At 58.3% G+C, this 18,228-nt stretch overlaps 1 protein-coding gene across 1 annotated transcript in view; it reads left to right on the top strand.

Annotated features, from left to right (window-relative positions):
• The window catches only part of FBN3 (fibrillin 3), a 272,873-nt gene that overhangs the window by 227,309 nt on the left and 27,336 nt on the right, over window positions 1-18,228 (top strand). Inside the window, 12 exon segments of the mRNA XM_034754983.1 lie at window positions 279-404; window positions 708-824; window positions 1,520-1,648; window positions 3,390-3,509; window positions 4,276-4,401; window positions 4,943-5,095; window positions 6,024-6,089; window positions 6,562-6,687; window positions 6,932-7,051; window positions 8,357-8,479; window positions 9,598-9,729; window positions 10,456-10,581. Of these exon segments, the coding sequence (XP_034610874.1) occupies window positions 279-404; window positions 708-824; window positions 1,520-1,648; window positions 3,390-3,509; window positions 4,276-4,401; window positions 4,943-5,095; window positions 6,024-6,089; window positions 6,562-6,687; window positions 6,932-7,051; window positions 8,357-8,479; window positions 9,598-9,729; window positions 10,456-10,581 (1,464 nt within the window).

Here is an 18,228-nt window from a genome sequence, read left to right as displayed (position 1 = left end):
CCTGCTCTCACATGCTTTTCTGCAGCCAGGAGAGCTAGCAACTTGCTATTTTTAGAAACAAGTCCTGAGCTTCTCAGAGCTCCGGGAGCTGGGGCTTTCATTAAAACACCAGATATCATGAGATTTGAGGTACAATCGTGGGTGTTGGCAGGGCTGCTGCTCAGCAAGACTGCTGCCAGCTGGTAGCCACAGGCATGGAAGCCACGTGGCCAAGGCATCTGTTCCCACTTTGGTTGGGGTCTTTCCTATTCACTGCTTTCTGGGTTCTTTTGTTATAGGTCGCAATGAATGCCAGGAAATCCCCAATGTCTGCAGCCACGGGGACTGTGTGGACACCGAGGGCAGCTATATCTGCATCTGTCACAACGGGTTCAAGGCCACAGGAGAGCAAACCATGTGCATGGGTCAGTGCAGATGGCTCGGCAGCCCCATGGACTACTCCCTATAGATTTAAGCCCTTTCCAAAGGAAGCGAGTGCTCTTTGGGCCCCTGGTGGGTGGGCTTGCAGGGGGAGGACGGGCCATAGCACGTCGTAAGGCAAGCAGAGAGCTGGGCCATTGCATCTCCTCGGCCCCAGGTTTCTGAGTCCTCGTGCTCACCTAAGCCGCACCAGGCTGCCGCCCCCACCATGAGCGGCACTGACTGACTGCCCAGCCCCAGGCAAGCGAGGACTCAGCCCCTGATCTGCATTGATCTTCTCTTTTCAGATATTGATGAATGTGACCGGCAGCCCTGTGGGAACGGCACCTGCAAGAATACAGTCGGCTCCTACAACTGCCTGTGCTTCCCTGGCTTTGAGCTGACACACAATAATGACTGCATGGGTGAGAGAGTCCAGTGTCACACAGAGTCAATGCTCTGTAGGCATGAGAGTCAGGTGTCACATAGTCACAGCTGTGTTGGTGTGAGAGTCAGATATAGGGTGACCAGATAGCAAGTGTGAAAAATCGGGACTGGGGTTGGGGTAATAGGAGCCTATGTAAGAAAAAGACCCAAAAATCGGGACTGTCCCTATAAAATTGGGACATCTGGTCACCCTAGTCAGATATCTCACAGTCATGGCTGTGTGGGAACAAGGATTGGTTATAAACACAGTGACAGCCGTGTGCGGATGAGGGTTGAGTGTCACTCAGTCACAGCTGTGTGAGAGTAAGGATCAGGCGACACACGGTGTGGGTCTGAGGGTTTGGTGTCACACACAGTTGCAGCTGTGAGGGCATAAGGGTTGGGTGACACATGGTGATGGCTGTGTGGGTGTGAGGGTTTGGTGTCACACACAGTTGCAGCTGTGAGGGCATAAGGGTTGGGTGACACATGGTGATGGCTGTGTGGGTGTGAGGGTTGGGTGTCACACACAGTCACAACTTATGGGTGTGAGGGTAGGGTATCTGACAGTCACAGCTGTGAGGGAATAAGTTTCAGTGTCTCACAGTAACAGCTGTGTGGGTGTGAGGGCCGGATGTCACACACTCACCCTGTGGGTTTGTCCCACTGTGCTTTTCTCTCCTGCTCTCTGCAGACATTGACGAGTGCTCCTCCCTGGGGGGGCAGGTGTGTCGGAATGGCCAGTGTATAAACAGCATTGGCTCCTTCCAGTGCCTGTGCCAGGAAGGGTATGACCGGACCCTGGATGGGAAGAACTGTGTCGGTGAGTGCCTGGGCAGCAGCCACTGTAATTCTCATCATGCCCAGCCTGTGAGTCCATCTGCAGGCCCCTTCTGGCAAATGTGCTCTCCTCCATGCGCCCGCTCCTACTCTGGGCAGTGGAATCTCTGCTCTGGCTCAGGGCCATGGCTGTGGGGCTGGGAGCTGGAGCATGGGTCCCAGCCAGGAGAGATCCCAGGGCCGAGCTTGGGGGAGCTCATGCATCACTACGCTCTTGCTAGCTGCAGACACCTGGCTCCAGTCCAGTGCCAAGCTGAGGGTTATCGAGCAAAGTCGCTGCTCCGCACCTGGTGCGGGACGCCATGGGAGTAGGTTGCCAGCTTTGTAAAATTTAAAAGCCGGACACTCCAGGTGAAGTGCTGGAACTTCCCCTGCCATGCCTCTTCCCCCGAGGCCCCACCCCTGCCACGCCTCTTCCCCCGAGGCCCCCCCCGCCACGCCTCTTCCCCCTGAGGCTCCACTAGAGTGCCCAGACAGCAAATGTGAAAAATCAGGATGGGAGGTGGGGGGTAATAGGAGCCTATATAAGAAAAAGACCCAAAAATTGAACTGTCCCTATAAAATCAGGACATCTGGTCACCCTAGGCCCCACCCCTGCCACGCCTCTTCCCCCCAAGGCCCTGCCCCTTCCTCACCTGTTCCCCCCCAAAGCCCTGCCCCTGCCCCACCTCTTCCCCTAAGGCCCTGCCCCCAGCTACTCCTCTCCTCCCTCCCTCCCCTCCTCGCCCCCCGTTGCTTGCTGCTTTTCCCCTCCCACCCCCCACCCACCCCGCCTGGGTCAGGAGGATCTCGCCTGCAGAGCCGGGGCTGGGAGCTACAGCCACTTGACGCAGGTAGGAGGTGGCCCCGGCTGAGTCGGCCGGTGCGGGTGATGACCCTGCACCTCCCTGCATCCCCTGCCCACAGTAACCAGACTCTGAGTGTCCGGTCAGTAGATCTGACCAGACACTGTCAGGTCCCCTTTTCAGCCAGACTTTCCAGTCAGAAACTGGGCACTTGGCCACCCTACATGGGATCTGGTGCCATGTACCTTCTCAACCAGCAGTTTTCTTGGGGCTGCAGAGTTCCCAGCTCGGGTCCCTGGAAGCCCGAGCCTGATGCAGAGCAAGATCACCCCCCTGCATCCCCAGCCCCAGCTCTGCCCTCCGACTGAGCCTGCTGACTGACCCCCAGTGACTGCCCTGTTTCCAGCACCCAAGTGTGAGAACTGGTTGAACATGGGCCTGTAGACAGCAGCCGTTGTAGATAGCCCAGATCTTATTCAGCAGCAGACCCCAGGGGCCAGACGCCTTCTTGGCAAAGGTGGCCCAGGTGGTGCCCTGCTGTCGGAGGAGCTTGAAGAGCTTTCCAAGGTTTGGTTAATGGAGGTGTTGTTGCCAAGCTAGTCACCGTGTGCAGCTGCTGGGCTTGCTGCGTGGTGCAGAGACACGCAGCGGTGTGCCCCACCCCTTCTGTCTGTGCCGGTGGCTCCCACGCCTAGCCCTGGGGGCCGGGACATTCCCACAGCAGCCCAGGACCACAGGGGGAGGACGAGATCACTGGGGTTCTGGGGGAGCAGTGGGGCCTTGTTGGGCTATGGCTCCCCCTGCTGCCCATGTAGGGTCCCTGGTGCAATAGCATGTGCAATGGTCGGGCAGTCCCTGCCTGTGGGCCAGGAAGGTTCCACATGGCAAAGCAGCCGGAGTCCAGCCCTTGGGTGACTTTCCCCTCTTGTTTCTTTGCAGACATCAATGAGTGTGTGAGCCTGCCTGGAACCTGCTCTCCGGGGACGTGTCAGAACCTGGAAGGCTCTTTCCGCTGCATCTGCCCCCCGGGGTACGAAGTGCAGAATGACAACTGCATCGGTAACGTTGGTTCCTCCATCCTACCACCACACAGGGGCTACACTGTCACCAGCCTGGGCCAGGTGCTTCCTAGGCAGCAGGGATACAGGCACTGCCCCAAGGCCTTACATTCTAAAGCATTTGGGTGTAGGCCAAGGCTGGGGCGTGACAGCCACGGAGTAGCAGAGGGCTGGCCAGAGATGCTTCACTCCCGTCTTGTTAGTTTCACAAGTGCTAAGGGGGTATTTTTAACAGTGTAATGAACATGCCAGTGAAATGGCATATGTGGGCACCCCCAGCCTCTAATGGAGAGAATCAGCACTGCCCAGTTGTGTGTCATAGGCCCCGCCCTGTGAATAGCTAGTGGTGATTCCCTGCTAATAGAAGCGGCAGGGGCCTTGGCTTTGGAGAAGGAGGAAGAGAGCTGTCACCATGACAGCATGCTGTGTAGGGAGCAGTGCTCACTGCTCTATGTTCGTGGGGAGCCAGGCACTGGTGGGCGTTGGGCCCCTGGGGCAGTGACACCGTGTGGCTGCAGCCTGCTCTGTGCAGGGGAGATGGGCTGTGGGGACCGGCTCAGACGGAGGAATGGGAGGTGGGTGTGACTGGGGGACAGGTGCGCGCCCCCCAGTGGAAGCCCTCAGGAAACGTACCTGCTCTCCTGCAGGAGTGATCCCTGAGCTCTGCAGGGCCCCTGCACCTGCCCGGAGGTCTCGGCACCATGGAAGGAGCTGAGATCTTTGCCCTGGTACACGTCTAACCACCCCTCTGTCCGTCCTGCTCCCAGATATCAACGAGTGTGAGGAAGAGCCCAACATCTGCCTGTTTGGTACCTGCACCAACACCCCCGGCAGCTTCCAATGCATCTGCCCCCCCGGCTTCGTCCTCTCCGACAACGGCCGCAGATGCTTTGGTGAGTGCATGCAGCCTCGCCCACAGCCCGTGGGGTCCTCAGAGGCAGTGCTCGTGTGTGGGGGAGGGGCGCTGAGGTAGGAATCCTGTGGCCCCCGTGGTACCACCCAGTGCTGGGGCCCTGCCAGCTGCCATTGCTGGGATGGGCGCTGTCACCCCTGGACGTCTGGACATCTGGGTGAGAGAGCTCCCAGAGAGCACTGAGCCCCAGGGCATCCTCAGTGGAGGGGCATCGGCCCGATGTGCCTTCCTGCACAGCTCTGATCCCTTGGGGGCTCATCTCTGCCGGGGGGAAGGCGTAGCTTAGGGAGCTGCTCTGTATCCCTGTGCCGGAGCTGCTTGTCTCTCAGGGTCTGCTGCTTGCACATGGAGCCGCGTTCTGTGGGTTCCAGGCCCAATCCTGCTCCCATTGCTGTCAGCAGCCAAACTTGTTCACTTACACACGTGGTGCAGGCTTGGGCCCATACCGCGTGCAGCGTGTCGCCGGGAGGTGCCGCGCCCGCCCCAGACGTCTGTAACATTCTCCCCTCCTGCTCCTGCAGATACCCGCCAGAGCTTCTGCTTCACCCGCTTCGACAATGGCAAGTGCTCCGTCCCCAAGGCTTTCAACACCACCAAGGCCCGCTGCTGCTGCAGCAAGATGCCCGGAGAGGGCTGGGGCGACCCCTGCGAGCTGTGCCCCCAGGAAGGAAACGGTAGGAGTCAGTGCATCGGATGCAGTAAGGAGCATAGAGCAGGAGCCACTGTGCACCTCACAGCAGGGACACCCAGCCTGGAGCAGGGATCCCATAAGCCAGTTGTTCTCAATCCAGGGTGCGCGTAATCCTGGGGGACCGCAGAGATCTTCCAGGGGTACATCAACGCATCTAGAGATTTGTCTAGTTTTACAACAAGCTACATAAAAAGCACTAGCAAAGTCAGTACAAACTAAAATGTCATCCAGACAGTGCCTTGTGTATACTGGTCTATATACTAGACACTGAAATGTAAGTAAAATATTAATATTCCAACTGATTTATTTTAGAATTATATGGTGAAAATGAGGAAGTCAGCACTTTGTCAGTACTAGTGCGCTGTGACGCGTTTGTATTTTTAGGTCTGATTTTGTAAGCAAGTCGTTAAGTGAGGTGAGACTTGGGGGTACATGAGACAAATCCGACTCCAGAGAGGGGGGGTCTGGAAAGATTGAGAGCTGCTGCCCTCAGGGATGCTTCTCTGTGGGATTGCAGCGCTCTTGGATCCTAGCAGCGCGGAGGCTTCTCTGCCAGGAGAGTGGGAAGGGGGTGCCCCTTAGCGACCGGAGCAGGGTGCTGGGTGTTCAGACCCTGGATTCTGCTATGAGCTCTGCCGCCAATTTGCTGGCAGGCTTTGGACAAGTCACTGCAGTCCTGTGTGCCTCCGGTTCCCAGTGGGGTGCAGTTCATTCCCCCACCTCACGGGGGCACTGTGTGCTTCAAGTATTGGTCTAATCATCAAGCGTCATCATTAGTATTAACAAACCCAGCAGAGGTGCTGCTCTGTTGCTCTCCCCGCTGGCTTTCCCAGACGGCATCTCTCACCTGCCTTCCAACTCCAGCTAACGGAAGCAGCTGTTTGCACATCTCATTTTTCTCCTTCTCCCAGTTGCCTTCCAGGAGCTGTGCCCGTACGGCCATGGGGCTATCCCCGGCCCAGGCGATACCCGGGAAGGTAAGCGCCAGCATTCAGGAAACAGCATGGGCCAAATGGCGCAGTGGGTGGAGTGTGCTGCACCAGGGACTCGGACCAAGCAGCAGCCAGGCTCGGCTAGTCTGGATAGTCAGAGTGGAGCCCCTGCGCCGGGTGCCCAGAGTGCTAGTTGTGTGGAGGGGCAGGCCCTCAGAGCACTGGCGGCACGGGGGAGAGGATCTCAGAGCGCTGGCGGTATGGAGGGACCAGCCCCTTCGAGCGCTGTCTGCTCAGAGCTGCAGCCCCCCCATGGGCTCAGGCCATGCCATGCTGCACCCTGAGGTCCTCACTCAGTTTTCACTGACTCCAGGGAGGGAGGCCCAGGGACTGTCCCACTGGAATAGGCTGTGGCTTGCGGCTGCTGACCCTACAGGGGGACTGTGTGTGCATGGCAAGGCTACCCACAAATGGGGTCCCAAGAAGGGCCATTCTTATGCAGCATTTCTATCCCCAGATGTGAACGAGTGCGCCGAGAACCTCGGGATCTGCATCAACGGGGCTTGTATTAACACTGACGGCTCCTTCCGCTGCGAGTGTCCCTTTGGCTATAATTTGGATTACACCGGAGTCAACTGTGTGGGTGAGTGTCGCGGCCCTGGGTGGGGGCAGAGGTGGGTGCTGAGTTATTCCGCGACCACCTGCCTAATTCTGGCTTAGACGTTTCTAGCCCTTGCTCTTCCCCCTGAACTCCGGGGTGGAGTTCCTCACTCCCCCACAGGGGCTGCTAGCTTTGCCTGGGGCTGCGTGAATGCACCGGCTGCAGGAAGACGCCAGCCGGAGTCTTTCCTGTGACTGTGCTAAAGCCATTCTTGGCCTTCACCCAGATACCGATGAATGCTCCATCGGCAACCCATGTGGGAACGGGACCTGCACCAATGTGGTGGGAGGCTTCGAGTGCACCTGCGACGAGGGATTTGAGCCGGGCCCCATGATGACCTGCGAAGGTAATGTTCCTCTGGGGCATGGGGCACGGTGCCTTTCCCGATGGAGTCCCAGGAGCCCTGCAGTGGGGTCAGTGCAGCCGGTTCTCCCATGCAGCAAGAGCCCCGTCAGTCAGTGGGGGGAAGGGCAGAGTCTGACATCTGTCCCCTCCCCTTTTCCCCAGACCTCCTCTCTCCGGCTGGATCTGGGGTCACATCTGGGGAGGTTTTGGGGTTGTTGGATGCATGTAAAATTATTTCCTGTGAAGGGCAGAGCCCTGAGCACCTCTGCGGGGGCAGAGAGGGGGGCAGAAGGGGAGGCTGTTGGGCTGCCTACTCCAACCAGCTCTCTGGAGCCCATGGCCAGGGGCCTGAGAGAGGGCTTCCCTTCTTAGTGGTGGTTCCTAGTCGTAGCCCCAGAAGGAGGAGTTCTGCCCTCCTTGCCCGCCTGGCATGGCCCACGCCCCACATCTGGAAGGGGGTTCAGGAAGCACAGGGACATAGGTGCCGACCCCATGAGTGCTCCGGGGCTGGAGCACCCACGGAAAATAATAGTGGGTGCCCAGCACCCATCAGCCACAGCTTCTGGGCTGTGCCACCCATCAGCTGTTTGGTTGGCTCAGGGAGGAGGTTGAGGGAGAGCTGAGAGCAGTGAGTGGCAGGTGGGCGGCTGCCTCAGGAAGGGGGCGGAGTGAGGGCAGGAAGAGGCGGGGGGAGTGCGAAACCTCCAGGGGGGGTGGAGTGAGGGCAGAGCGGGGGTGCACGGGGGGCCCCAGCCAGGCAGTGTGCACTGGAACCAGCAGGGTGGGGCAGGAAAGAACTGCGATTCTTGCCCCACATACTCCTCGCCGGGCACTGGCAGTGAGACCAGTGTTGCTAAATCTGTGGCTTTGGCACTGCTGAGGATATGTACCAGCTTTCCCCAGCAGGTGGCTCTGTGCTGGGCACTAGGCTCTAGGGCAGGGGTTCTCAAACTGGGGGTTGGGACCCCTCAGGGGGTCGCGAGATTTTTACCTGGGGGGGTCGCAAGCTGTCAGCCTCCACCCCAAACCCCGCTTTATAAACAAGTGTTTGTAATTTAGTGGGGGGGTCGCACTCAGAGGCTTTCTGTGTGAAAGGGGTCACCAGAACAAACATTGGAGAACCACTGCTCTACGGGTTGGGGATCCGGGTGCATCTCAGCACTCACTGCCTACACCACAGCAGGGCACCGAACCAGCGTGGTGTCTCCAAGGGATGCACAACGGAGACATTTTGCTGCGGGGGAGCAGCGTGGCAGGCACAGTGTCCCGTGTGCAGGTCAGACTCATTCTCTCTCCTGCCACTCAGATATCAACGAGTGCGCGCTGAACCCCCTGCTCTGCGCCTTCCGCTGCATCAACACCTTCGGCTCCTACGAGTGCACCTGCCCCTCGGGATACACCCTCCGGGAAGACAGGAGAATGTGCAAAGGTAAGGGACAGCTAACCTCCCTTGGAGCTGTCCTGCCCTCCCAGCCTTTCGCCCTTAACCTGCCCCACTGGCACCGGAACGCCAGGCTGCCATCTGGGACACCGGCTTGTCTGCTCTTCCCGGCCCAGGGCTGGTTCCAGCCCCCGTGGGGTGTGCGAGCCCCGGCCGTTGAGCCTTGGGATAGTGCTGGCTGGGAATGCAGCCTGGGGGCCTCAGTGTTTATCACGGTGTGTAACCACGTCTGCATACAATGGGCAATGGACCGAGCTGTGCACCGTGTCACATAGCAGAGTGCAGTCAGTGCTGGGTGGGGTTCGCTGTCTGCACCGCAGAACCCCCACCTGGGGCTCAACGAGCCAGGCCGAGCCCAGCGCTCCCGGTGTGTGGCCAGCAGGAGTCAGAGCACTCAGAGCCAGCCGGGGGCCCTCACACACACTGGGACGCACCCAGCTCAGCAGCTCTGGCAGCGTCTACTGCGGGAAGCCCTGGGGTGGCCGCAGGTCAGACAGATCCCAGGGGTGGACTGGAACGCGGGCCCTGCTAAGCACAGGAGGGATTCAGTGCTGCACAGCTTTGCCAGCTGTGTCCCATGCAGCTCGGAAGGGCTGGCACTCCAAGGAGCGGGCCGTACTTGGGGGTTGACTCCTTGGGCATGACGCCTGGGCTCACAGTACCTGGCCTGGCAGGACTGGGGCCCTCGTGTACCCAGAGGATTTCAAGGTCCCTGTGCCAGCTGGTTAGAGTGCAGGCCGAACACTGCCCCCTGGAGCTGATGCAGGAGCTGCTCTGCAGCCTGGCTCTTCCTCTCCACATTCCCTGCCCTTCCGCCAGGGCTGTGTGAGCAGCACACGCCTCTTCTGTTAGTCACAGCTCCTCTTTGCAGTGGCAGGTTGGCATTAAGTCCAGTGGTTAGAGCAGGTAACTGGCATTCAATCTCTGGCTCTGCCCCTGACCTGCTGGGTGATCGTGGGCAAGTCACCTCTCTGTGCCTCTGCTTCGCCAGCTGTCACGCTGGGAGCAGGAGCCCTCACTGCTCCCCTGGGTAATGAATGGCTGTCGGGGAGCGCTCAGGCCCACAGGAAGCTGCGTGGGCTCATTCGCTCTGGTGTTGGTTGCAGATCTGGACGAGTGCACAGAAGGCCTCCATGACTGCGAGTCTCGAGGGATGATGTGCAAGAACCTCATTGGTACCTTCATGTGCATCTGCCCCCCAGGAATGCAGCGCAGACCCGACGGAGAGGGCTGTACAGGTACCGGTCAGCTGGATGGAGGGAGGCATTAACCACAGGGCCAGTCTCCCTTCCACACTTCTAGCTGTGGAACTGTCTGTCCAGCTCCGTTCCTGAGCTGTCCGATTAGCCACCCGTCAGCCAGACCTTGCCCTGAACTCCCGAGGCTGCTACTCCTGTTGCATTAGTGCCCAAAGGCATGTTCAGGGCCAAGGCTCCACTGTGCAGTGCATGGCACCAGCCCATGGTCAGACCCAGCAGCGTTTGATTGTGGCCTTTCCCCAGGCCCTCTGCACATCCCTCTCCTGCACTGAGCTGTCAGAAGTGTCCGCATCTGAGTTACACTGGAGAATACTGGCCAGTCCTGGCCTGCATCATGTCCCCTGGTGCCACCACATGGATGCAAAGGGCACGGAAAGCTGCCCTAAGGGATACTGGGGAATAGCCAGTTTGCTGCCCAGCCCATGGGCCCAGGGGCAGGTTGAGGGCAGGAGGTGGGAGGAGGGTGGTGTAGCTGGAGAGCACTGCACTCAGTGATCCCCCCAGTGTAACAGCTGGAACATGCTGGGGCACGCTAGAGCCGTCCTGAGTTTTTGGGGTAAATTAGACCTTATCCTGGGAAGTGTCTGCTGCTTTGCTGTGGTGTTGTTGCGGCTCCATCCCGCTCGTCGGTGGCCCCTGGTTCTCAGGAACCTGAGTCTACAGACACATTGTGTTCGAGCCATTGACCAATTCCCTTCCTCCTAGATGAGAATGAATGCCGCACCAAGCCGGGGATCTGCCCCAACGGCCGCTGTGTTAACACTGTGGGCAGCTATCGGTGTGACTGCAATGAAGGCTTCCAAGCCAGCGCCTCAGGCACCGAATGCATCGGTAATTAACGTGCACAGCTTCACACAGCTCCTACCCGTGCTGAGCGAGTCTTGGTCTGGAAGCGGGGGGGCTTGTCTGGTCCTGTGGGAGTGGAGAAGTCACACACCAGCCTAGTCTCTTCCCCTGGATGAGCTGAGGTGCCGGGATCCTCGGCTGAGCCTGGGAGAACTGGGCCGTGTGTTTGCAGCATGGTGTTGCTGTTCAGAGGCCCAGGTGGTATGTGGGGCCTGTCCAGCAGTCCCGTGTCGCTATCTGGGAGGTGCTGATGCCTCTCTGTGCCCCTCCCCTGGGGCACCATGTCCATCGGGGCAGCTCTGCCCCGGGACAGCATTGCCAAGAGCAGATTGTGCAGGGGATGAGCTATGAGTGCCAGAGCTGGCTGGGCTAAATGGAGACGTGTAATTACTGGGCTCGGCTGTTCTCTGTGGTGGCAGATGACAGAACAAGGAGCAATGGTCTCAAGTTGCAGTGGGGGAGGTCCAGGTTGGATATTAGGAAACACTGTTTCACTAGGAGGGTGGTGAAGCACTGGAATGCGTTACCTAGGAAGGTGGTGGAATCTCCTTCCTTGGAGGTTTTTAAGGCCCGGCTTGACAAAGCCCTGGCTGGGATGATTTAGTTGGGGATTGGTCCTGCCATGAGCAGGGGGTTGGACTAGATACCTCCTGAGGTCCCTTCCAACCCTGATGTTCTATGATTCTATGGGCTGCCCAGCACACCGCGCCCCGAGGCTGCCAGCTGTACCACAGCTCAGTGCTTCGGCAGCTAGACCCTGCAGGCACTAGCCGCGCTGGGACCCAGGAACCAGCCGATGCACGCCAAGGGAGAGGGCATTTTCCTAGGGCTGGCAGGAAAGGGAAGGGTTCCAGGTACCCTGCACACAGAGACTTAAACACTTAAGAGTTCAAAGTGAGCGATAGCACTTCCGGCTGGGATCCCTGGGCAGTCCAGTGTAGAGCCAGGGCTCTTCCAGCGCAGTGCCTGGGGTGCCCTCTCAGGCCAGTAGGCACTTGCAGGGTTCCAGGCCTGGCTCAGTGTCTCTCACTGAAGCCCTTCTGCACTGGCTCCCTGCCCAGCCACTGCTGCTCCCACATACATCCCACACAGGCCTGCACCCACCTGTGACGTCCGGCAGTCACAGTCTGTTCCACGCGCAGCTGTCCACAGTTTCTTGGGCTTCTCTCCAGCTCCCTGCTGCCTCGTGGATGTTGCTTCAGCTTCCAGTCAGAGCCCAGAAACTTCCTGGCTTAGGACCTTTCCCCTTACCTGGCCTGCGGAAAGGTCTGGGCAGAGGAGAGGGGGCTGCAGTGTAACTCCAACAATCAGAGCGTGACACTCCCAGGGCTGGCTCTAGGCACCAGCAAACCAAGCATGTGCTTGGGGCAGCACAATTTCGGGGGCGGCATTCCGGAGGGGGTTTTTTTGTTTTGTTTTGTTTGCTTCAGCAGTTGCGCTCCCGTTTTTTGCAGGGTTTATTTTTTTATTTTTTTGCACTTGGGGCGGCAAAAAACCTAGAGCCGGCTCTGGACACTCCTAGCGCTGTTGGTCAGCGAGGCTTCTCAGGAGAGCAAGGGCTGCCCCGTCTGTCCCTGTGGATGGGAGGGTTAGCCTAGGGACCACACCGAGCTGTTACCTATTTGTTCTGGGAGTGCCCCCACTGGGCTGTACAAGGGTCTGGCAGTACAAGGGGACAGAGGAAAGGTGTGTGTGCTCGCCACGTGCACCGGTGCCGGAAGTTTTTCCCTTAGCAGTATCCCTTAGCATAGAGGGGGAGCACCGCTGCGACCCCTGGAGTGGCGCTGACATATCGCACCATAAAGGGGGCTGCGCACTCCCCCCACCCTCAGTTCCTTCTTGCCGCCAGTGAAGGTAGTCGGAACTTGTTCCAGCTTAGCTTAGCTGCAGAGTTTCTAGCTTAGTGGTATCTAGTTTCACTGATCTCGTATCTTACTGAATTTTCTTTCTCGAGTGCCTGGCTCGGGGCATGGCCCGTGGCCCAGGCTTCAAGTCGTGCAACTCCTGTCACAACTCCATGCCCAGAAGCGATCCTCACTCTCAGTGTCTTCGCTGTCTGGGCGAGTCTCACGTTAGTGACAAGTGCAAGATCTGCCACTCCTTCAAGCCCCGGACAAAGAAGGAGTGTGAGATCCGACTCCGAGCTCTTTTAATGGAGTCAGCATTGGCCCCGGCACCGGTGCATCGAGCCGACACCGCGCCGGATTCCGCGTCTTCAGCGCGTGGTGAAGCGCCTTCGGTGCGCCGTTCTGAATCGGCACCCAGTACCGTGTCCTCGGTGCGCAGCGAGACGCTGTCGACGTCCCGGCACCGCTCCCCAGCTAAGAAGCCAGGGCAGTCTCAGCGGTGCCGAGAGAAGGACAGGGGTGAGGCCAGACCCAAGTTGGGCAGCCCGCGATCCCCATCGGGATAGAGACCTCCGACTCGGGCTGAGCGGAGTAGTCCAGTCCCGTCCGCGCGAGCCTCACCAGAGGTACGCATGCCTTCGACGCCAGAGGCAGCTCAGGCCGCGCGTGACATCTTAGCGCTTCTGGTGCTGGGAGCACCACCTCAGTCGGGCCCCCGATCCCGTGGGAAGCCACCTTTGGGCGCCCATCAGCCCTCCCCAGAGGTGTTGGAGGTCGAGGCACCGTCCCGGGTCCAGGTGCCGAGCAGAGCCCTGAGACGCACATCGACTCCGCGTCCGGACTCTTCGACAAGCACTGACTCCAGCACCAAACCCGGACGTGGAGCCCACGGTGCCGTTGGCCGCCGAAGGCGCCGCACCGTCCATCTCTTCAGCACAGGGCGATTCGGTTGCGGTGCTGCCTCCCTCTTCCCAAGAGGACTTTAAAGCACATCAAGAGCTGCTTCGGAGGGTGGCAGCCAACCTTGAGCTCCGGGCCGAGGAGATGGAGGAGCCCTCCGATACTCTCTTCAATGTCCTCGCCTCCTCAGTACCGGGGCCATGTGGTGCTCCCTTTCCACCAGGGAGTCGCCAATATCACCACGGGCCTTTGGCAGACCCCGGCCACTCTCGGGCCTATTTCCAAGAAGGCTGAGAGGAAGTACTTCGTCCCCGCGAGGGATCTCGAGTAACTTTACACCCACCCAGCTCCAAACTCCCTGGTGGTAGAATCAGTCCACCACCGAGAGCGGAATGGCCAGCCCACGCCAAAAGACAAGGATGCTTGTAGACTTGATACCTTTTGGAAAAAGGTTTATTCGTCAGCGAGTTTCCAGCTCAGAGTGGCCAACCACCAGGTGCTTCTGAGCCGTTACGAGTTTAATCTCTGGGGATCCCTCCCCAGGTTTGAGCCCCTCATTCCTGACAAGAATGCAAAGGAGTTCCGGGCGCTGATTGAGGAGGGTGCGACCGCCGCCAAAGCAGCTCTCCAGGCAGCTTCGGATGCGGCGGACACAGCTGCTCGTTCGATGGCTTCCGCGGTCTCCATGCAACAGGCGTCGTGGCTCTCACTTTTGGGGCTGTCATCAGGATCCCAGTCCATAATGCAGGACCTGCCGTTTGATGGCAAGGCCCTTTTCGTGGACCAGACAGACACCCATCTGCACGGGATGAAGGACTCCCGCACCATCCTGCAGATGCTAGGCCTGTACGTCCCGCCTGCTAAGGACAAGCCCAGGCCTCAACCCTCTGCTCCGCAACCTAGGGGCAAATATGAACCCCCACCTAAGCGGCAGAGGGATCAAAGGCGTCGGTCCCAATGCCAATCCCGCTCGGCCCCACAGCCTGGGGCCTCTAAGGCCAAATGGCCAGGAAAACGGCGGTTTTGACTTGTTGAGGGGGGTCACCGAGCCTGTTGCCAGTGTACCCCCCACCCAGTTAATAAAGTTACCTTTTGTAAACCGTTTATCGGACTTCCAACTGCAGTGGTCCCGCATAACGTCAGACCAATGGGTCCTCAGCACCATCTCCCAAGGGTACAGGCTGCAGTTTGTTTCAACTCCTCCCAACTGTCCCCCATCCGGGCAGCCAGCCAGGGCCCCGGAGCATGCCCTCCTCCTCGGTCAGGAGGTAGAGCACCTCCTCTCTCTGGGAGCGGTGGAAAGGCTACCACGGGAATACCAGGGCAGGGGCTTTTACTCCAGGTATTTCCTCATCCCCAAGGCAAAGGGCGGGCTTCAGCCCATCCTCGACCTGCGGAATCTCAACCAGTTTCTGGTGCATTGCAAATTCCGCATGGTATCCCTGGCCTCTATTATTCCATCCCTAGACAAGGGAGATTGGTTTACGGCGCTGGACCTCCAGGATGCGTACTTTCACATCCACATTTTCGAGGGTCACAGGCGCTTCCTCCGTTTCCTGGTGGGTCAGGACCATTTCCAATTTACGGTCCTCCCCTTTGGCCTTTCTACTGCCCCCAGGATATTTACAAAATGTATGGCGGTGGTGGCAGCCCACCACAGGAGGAAAGGGCTGCAGATCTTCCCCTACCTCGACGACTGGCTGCTCAAGGGCCGGTCTCGCGCTCTGGTGCAACAGCAGACGAGCTTCCTGCTAGACACCTGCGGAGCTCTAGGCCTACTGGTAAATGAGGAGAAATCCACGTTAATTCCGGTTCAGTGCATGAGCTTTATAGGGGCGCTGTTAGATTCCCGGGTGGCCACGGCTTCCTCCCACGGGACAGATTCAAGATGCTCAAAGCTCTCATCAACTCGGTCATGGACTTTGCAGTAACCACGGCGCGGGTGTGTCTCCAAATCCTAGGCCACATGGCAGCGTGCACCTATGTGGTGAGACATGCCAGGCTTTGGATGTGGCCCCTTCAGCTCTGGCTGGCCTCCTTGTATTCCCAGGCCAGGGACGGCCTGGACAAGGTGGTCACAGTGCCCCCCAGGGTGGTGGCAGGCCTCCAATGGTGGTCCCTCCCGAGCAACATGCTTCAGGGTATTCCCTTCCGAGAGCCTCCTCCCTCACTAGATCTAGTGTCGGACGCCTCGGACCTGGGTTGGGGAGTCCACGTGGGGGAATTCAGGACCCAGGGTATGTGGTCACCAGAGGAACTAACCCTGCACATAAATGTCAGGGAGCTCAGGGCCGTACGCCTGGCGTGTTTGGTATTTCGCCAGCACATACAGGGCAGGGTGGTCAGAGTCTTCACGGACAACACAACCGCCCTGTATTATGTCAACAAGCCGGGGGGCACGCGTTCCCGGGCCTTACGCCAGGAAGCCCAGCTCCTGTAGGAGTTCTGTATAGACCACAATATACTCCTGCGGGCTGTTTACCTGCCCGGCAAGAGCAACACGCTCACAGACCGCCTGAGCAGAGTATTCTCCCAACAGCACGAGTGGTCCCTGCACAAAGAGGTGGCCAGGTGGATCTTCCTACAGTGGGGTGCTCCCCAGGTAGACCTGTTCGCCACCACCCAGAATCAACAGTGTCCTCGATTCTGCTCCAGAGCAGGAGACGGCGACGGGGCGCTATTGGATGCGTTCCTGCTCCCATGGTCGGGGCCCCTGTTGTACGCCTTCCCACCCTTCCCCTTAATAGACAGGGTCCTACAGAAGGTGAAGTCAGACGGGGCGAGGATTATCCTCAGAGCCCCGGATTGGGCCCGTCAGCATTGGTACGGGACCCTACTGCAACTCTTAGCGCCCCCCGTAGGCTGCCGCTCTGCCTGGACCTCCTCTCCCAGGAGCAGGAGGAAGGTTGTCTCCTCCATCCCAACCTAGCCGCGCTCCACCTGACAGCGTGGCTGCTCCATGGTTAAATGAGCAGGAGGGGAGGTGTTCTGAGGCTGTAAGACGGGTCCTGCTGGAAAGTAGGAAACCCTCCATGCGACGAACCTACCTGGCTAAGTGGTGTAGGTTCTCTATGTGGGTGAGGGATAGAGGTTCCTCTCCCTCTTCCACGTCTATCCAGCTTGTCCTCGATTACCTTCTGTCCCTTCGGACCCAAGGCCTGACGCCCTCCTCCATCAGGGTGCACCTGGCGGCCATTTCGGCTTTCCACCCCCCAGTGCAGGGCCTGTCAGTATTCTCGCATCACATGACGGCCCAGTTTCTGAAAGGGTTAGATTGGGCATTCCCTTATGCCAGACCCCCGATCCCGCTCTGGGACCTGAACCTAGTGCTCTCCCACCTTACAGGGCCTCTCTTTGAGCCTTTAGCCATGTGCTCGTGATCCCACCTGTCGTGGAAGGTGGCATTCCTAGTGGCCATCACCTCAGCCCGCTGGGTCTCGGAGCTCAGGGCCCTGACTTCTGAACCGCCGTATACGGTTTTCCATAAGGATAAGGTTCAGCTCCGCCCTCACCCTGCTTTTTTGCCGAAGGTAGTCTCGGCTTTTCACATGGATCAGGATATTTTCCTTCCGATCCTGTTTCCTAAGCCCCATTCCTCCAATGAGGAACGACGCCTGCACATGTTAGACGTGCGCAGAGCGTTGGCCTTTTACTTAGACAGAACCAGGCCATTTAGGAAGTCCCCCCAGCTTTTTATTGCTTTGGCTGAGCGCATGAGGGGACGACTGGTGTCCACCCAGCCATCTCCCGCTGGATCACCTCGTGCATTCGCACCTGTTACGACCTGGCAGGGATGCCCCCGCCTCCTATAGTGAAGGCTCATTCGACAAGAGCCCAGGCCTCGTCAGCGGCCTATGTGGCTCATGTCCCCATTCCGGACATCTGTAGGGCTGCTACGTGGTCCTCTGTCCACACTTTTTCATCGCACTATGCGATCATCTCCCAAACGAGGGATGACGCCGGGTTTGGTAGGGCGGTGCTCCGCTCGGGTAACACTTAACACTCCTACCCACCTCCATCAGGTATAGCTTGGAGTCACCTATGGTGGAATACACATGAGCAATCACTCAAAGAAGAAAGGACAGTTACCTGTTCCGTAACTGGCGTTCTTCGAGATGTGTTGCTCAAGTGTATTCCACATCCCGCCCTCCTTCCCCTCTGTCGGAGTTGTGGAACTGAGGGTGGGGGGAGCATGCAGCCCCCTTTATGGCGCGATATGTCGGCGCCACTCCAGGGGTTGCAGCGGTGCTCCCCCTCTACAGATACTGCTAAGGGAAAAACTTCCGGCACCGGTGCACGTGGCAAGCATGCACACCTATAGTGGAATACACTGAGCAACACATCTCAAAGAATGCCAGTTACGGAACTGTCCTTTCAGTACAGATCAATGTGTAAAGCGTCTCTGAATTGTCCTGGTTTTCTAATTATGTAACCCAAACATGTAACAACTTGCTCATCAGGCTGTCCGTTAGTTGTAACGACTGGCTGTGGTTGTTCTGGAATTCTTGTTCTGCATCTGCCATCCATAGAGTTTGCTCTGTTAATTGTTCTTTCTGAGGAACATGCTGTAGATGTCGATGGTTTCTTTTGAACTCTCCACTGTCAGTGTCAATCATAAATGATCTAGGCACTGAATTTTTTTTCTTTACAACAGCTGGATTTGCCCATCCTTTTTCTCTATCCAATCTGACACAAACGATGTCCCCAGGTTCTAGACCCTGCTGTTCTCTAATGAGCGAAGACTGTTGTAAAAGTGTCATGAGATCTTTTTGCCTTTTTATCCAATTTAGCTACTCTCTTCATATCTGGCCACTTTGGAAAAGAGATTCTTGCCCAAAGTTGGAACAGTAGTTCTGAGTTGTCTCCCCAACAGGAGTTGTGCGGG

The sequence above is a fragment of the Trachemys scripta genome, chromosome 22, assembly GCF_013100865.1.
Source record: "Trachemys scripta elegans isolate TJP31775 chromosome 22, CAS_Tse_1.0, whole genome shotgun sequence".
Classification (NCBI taxonomy): domain Eukaryota; kingdom Metazoa; phylum Chordata; order Testudines; family Emydidae; genus Trachemys; species Trachemys scripta.
This window is presented reverse-complemented; position numbering and strand designations above follow the sequence as displayed.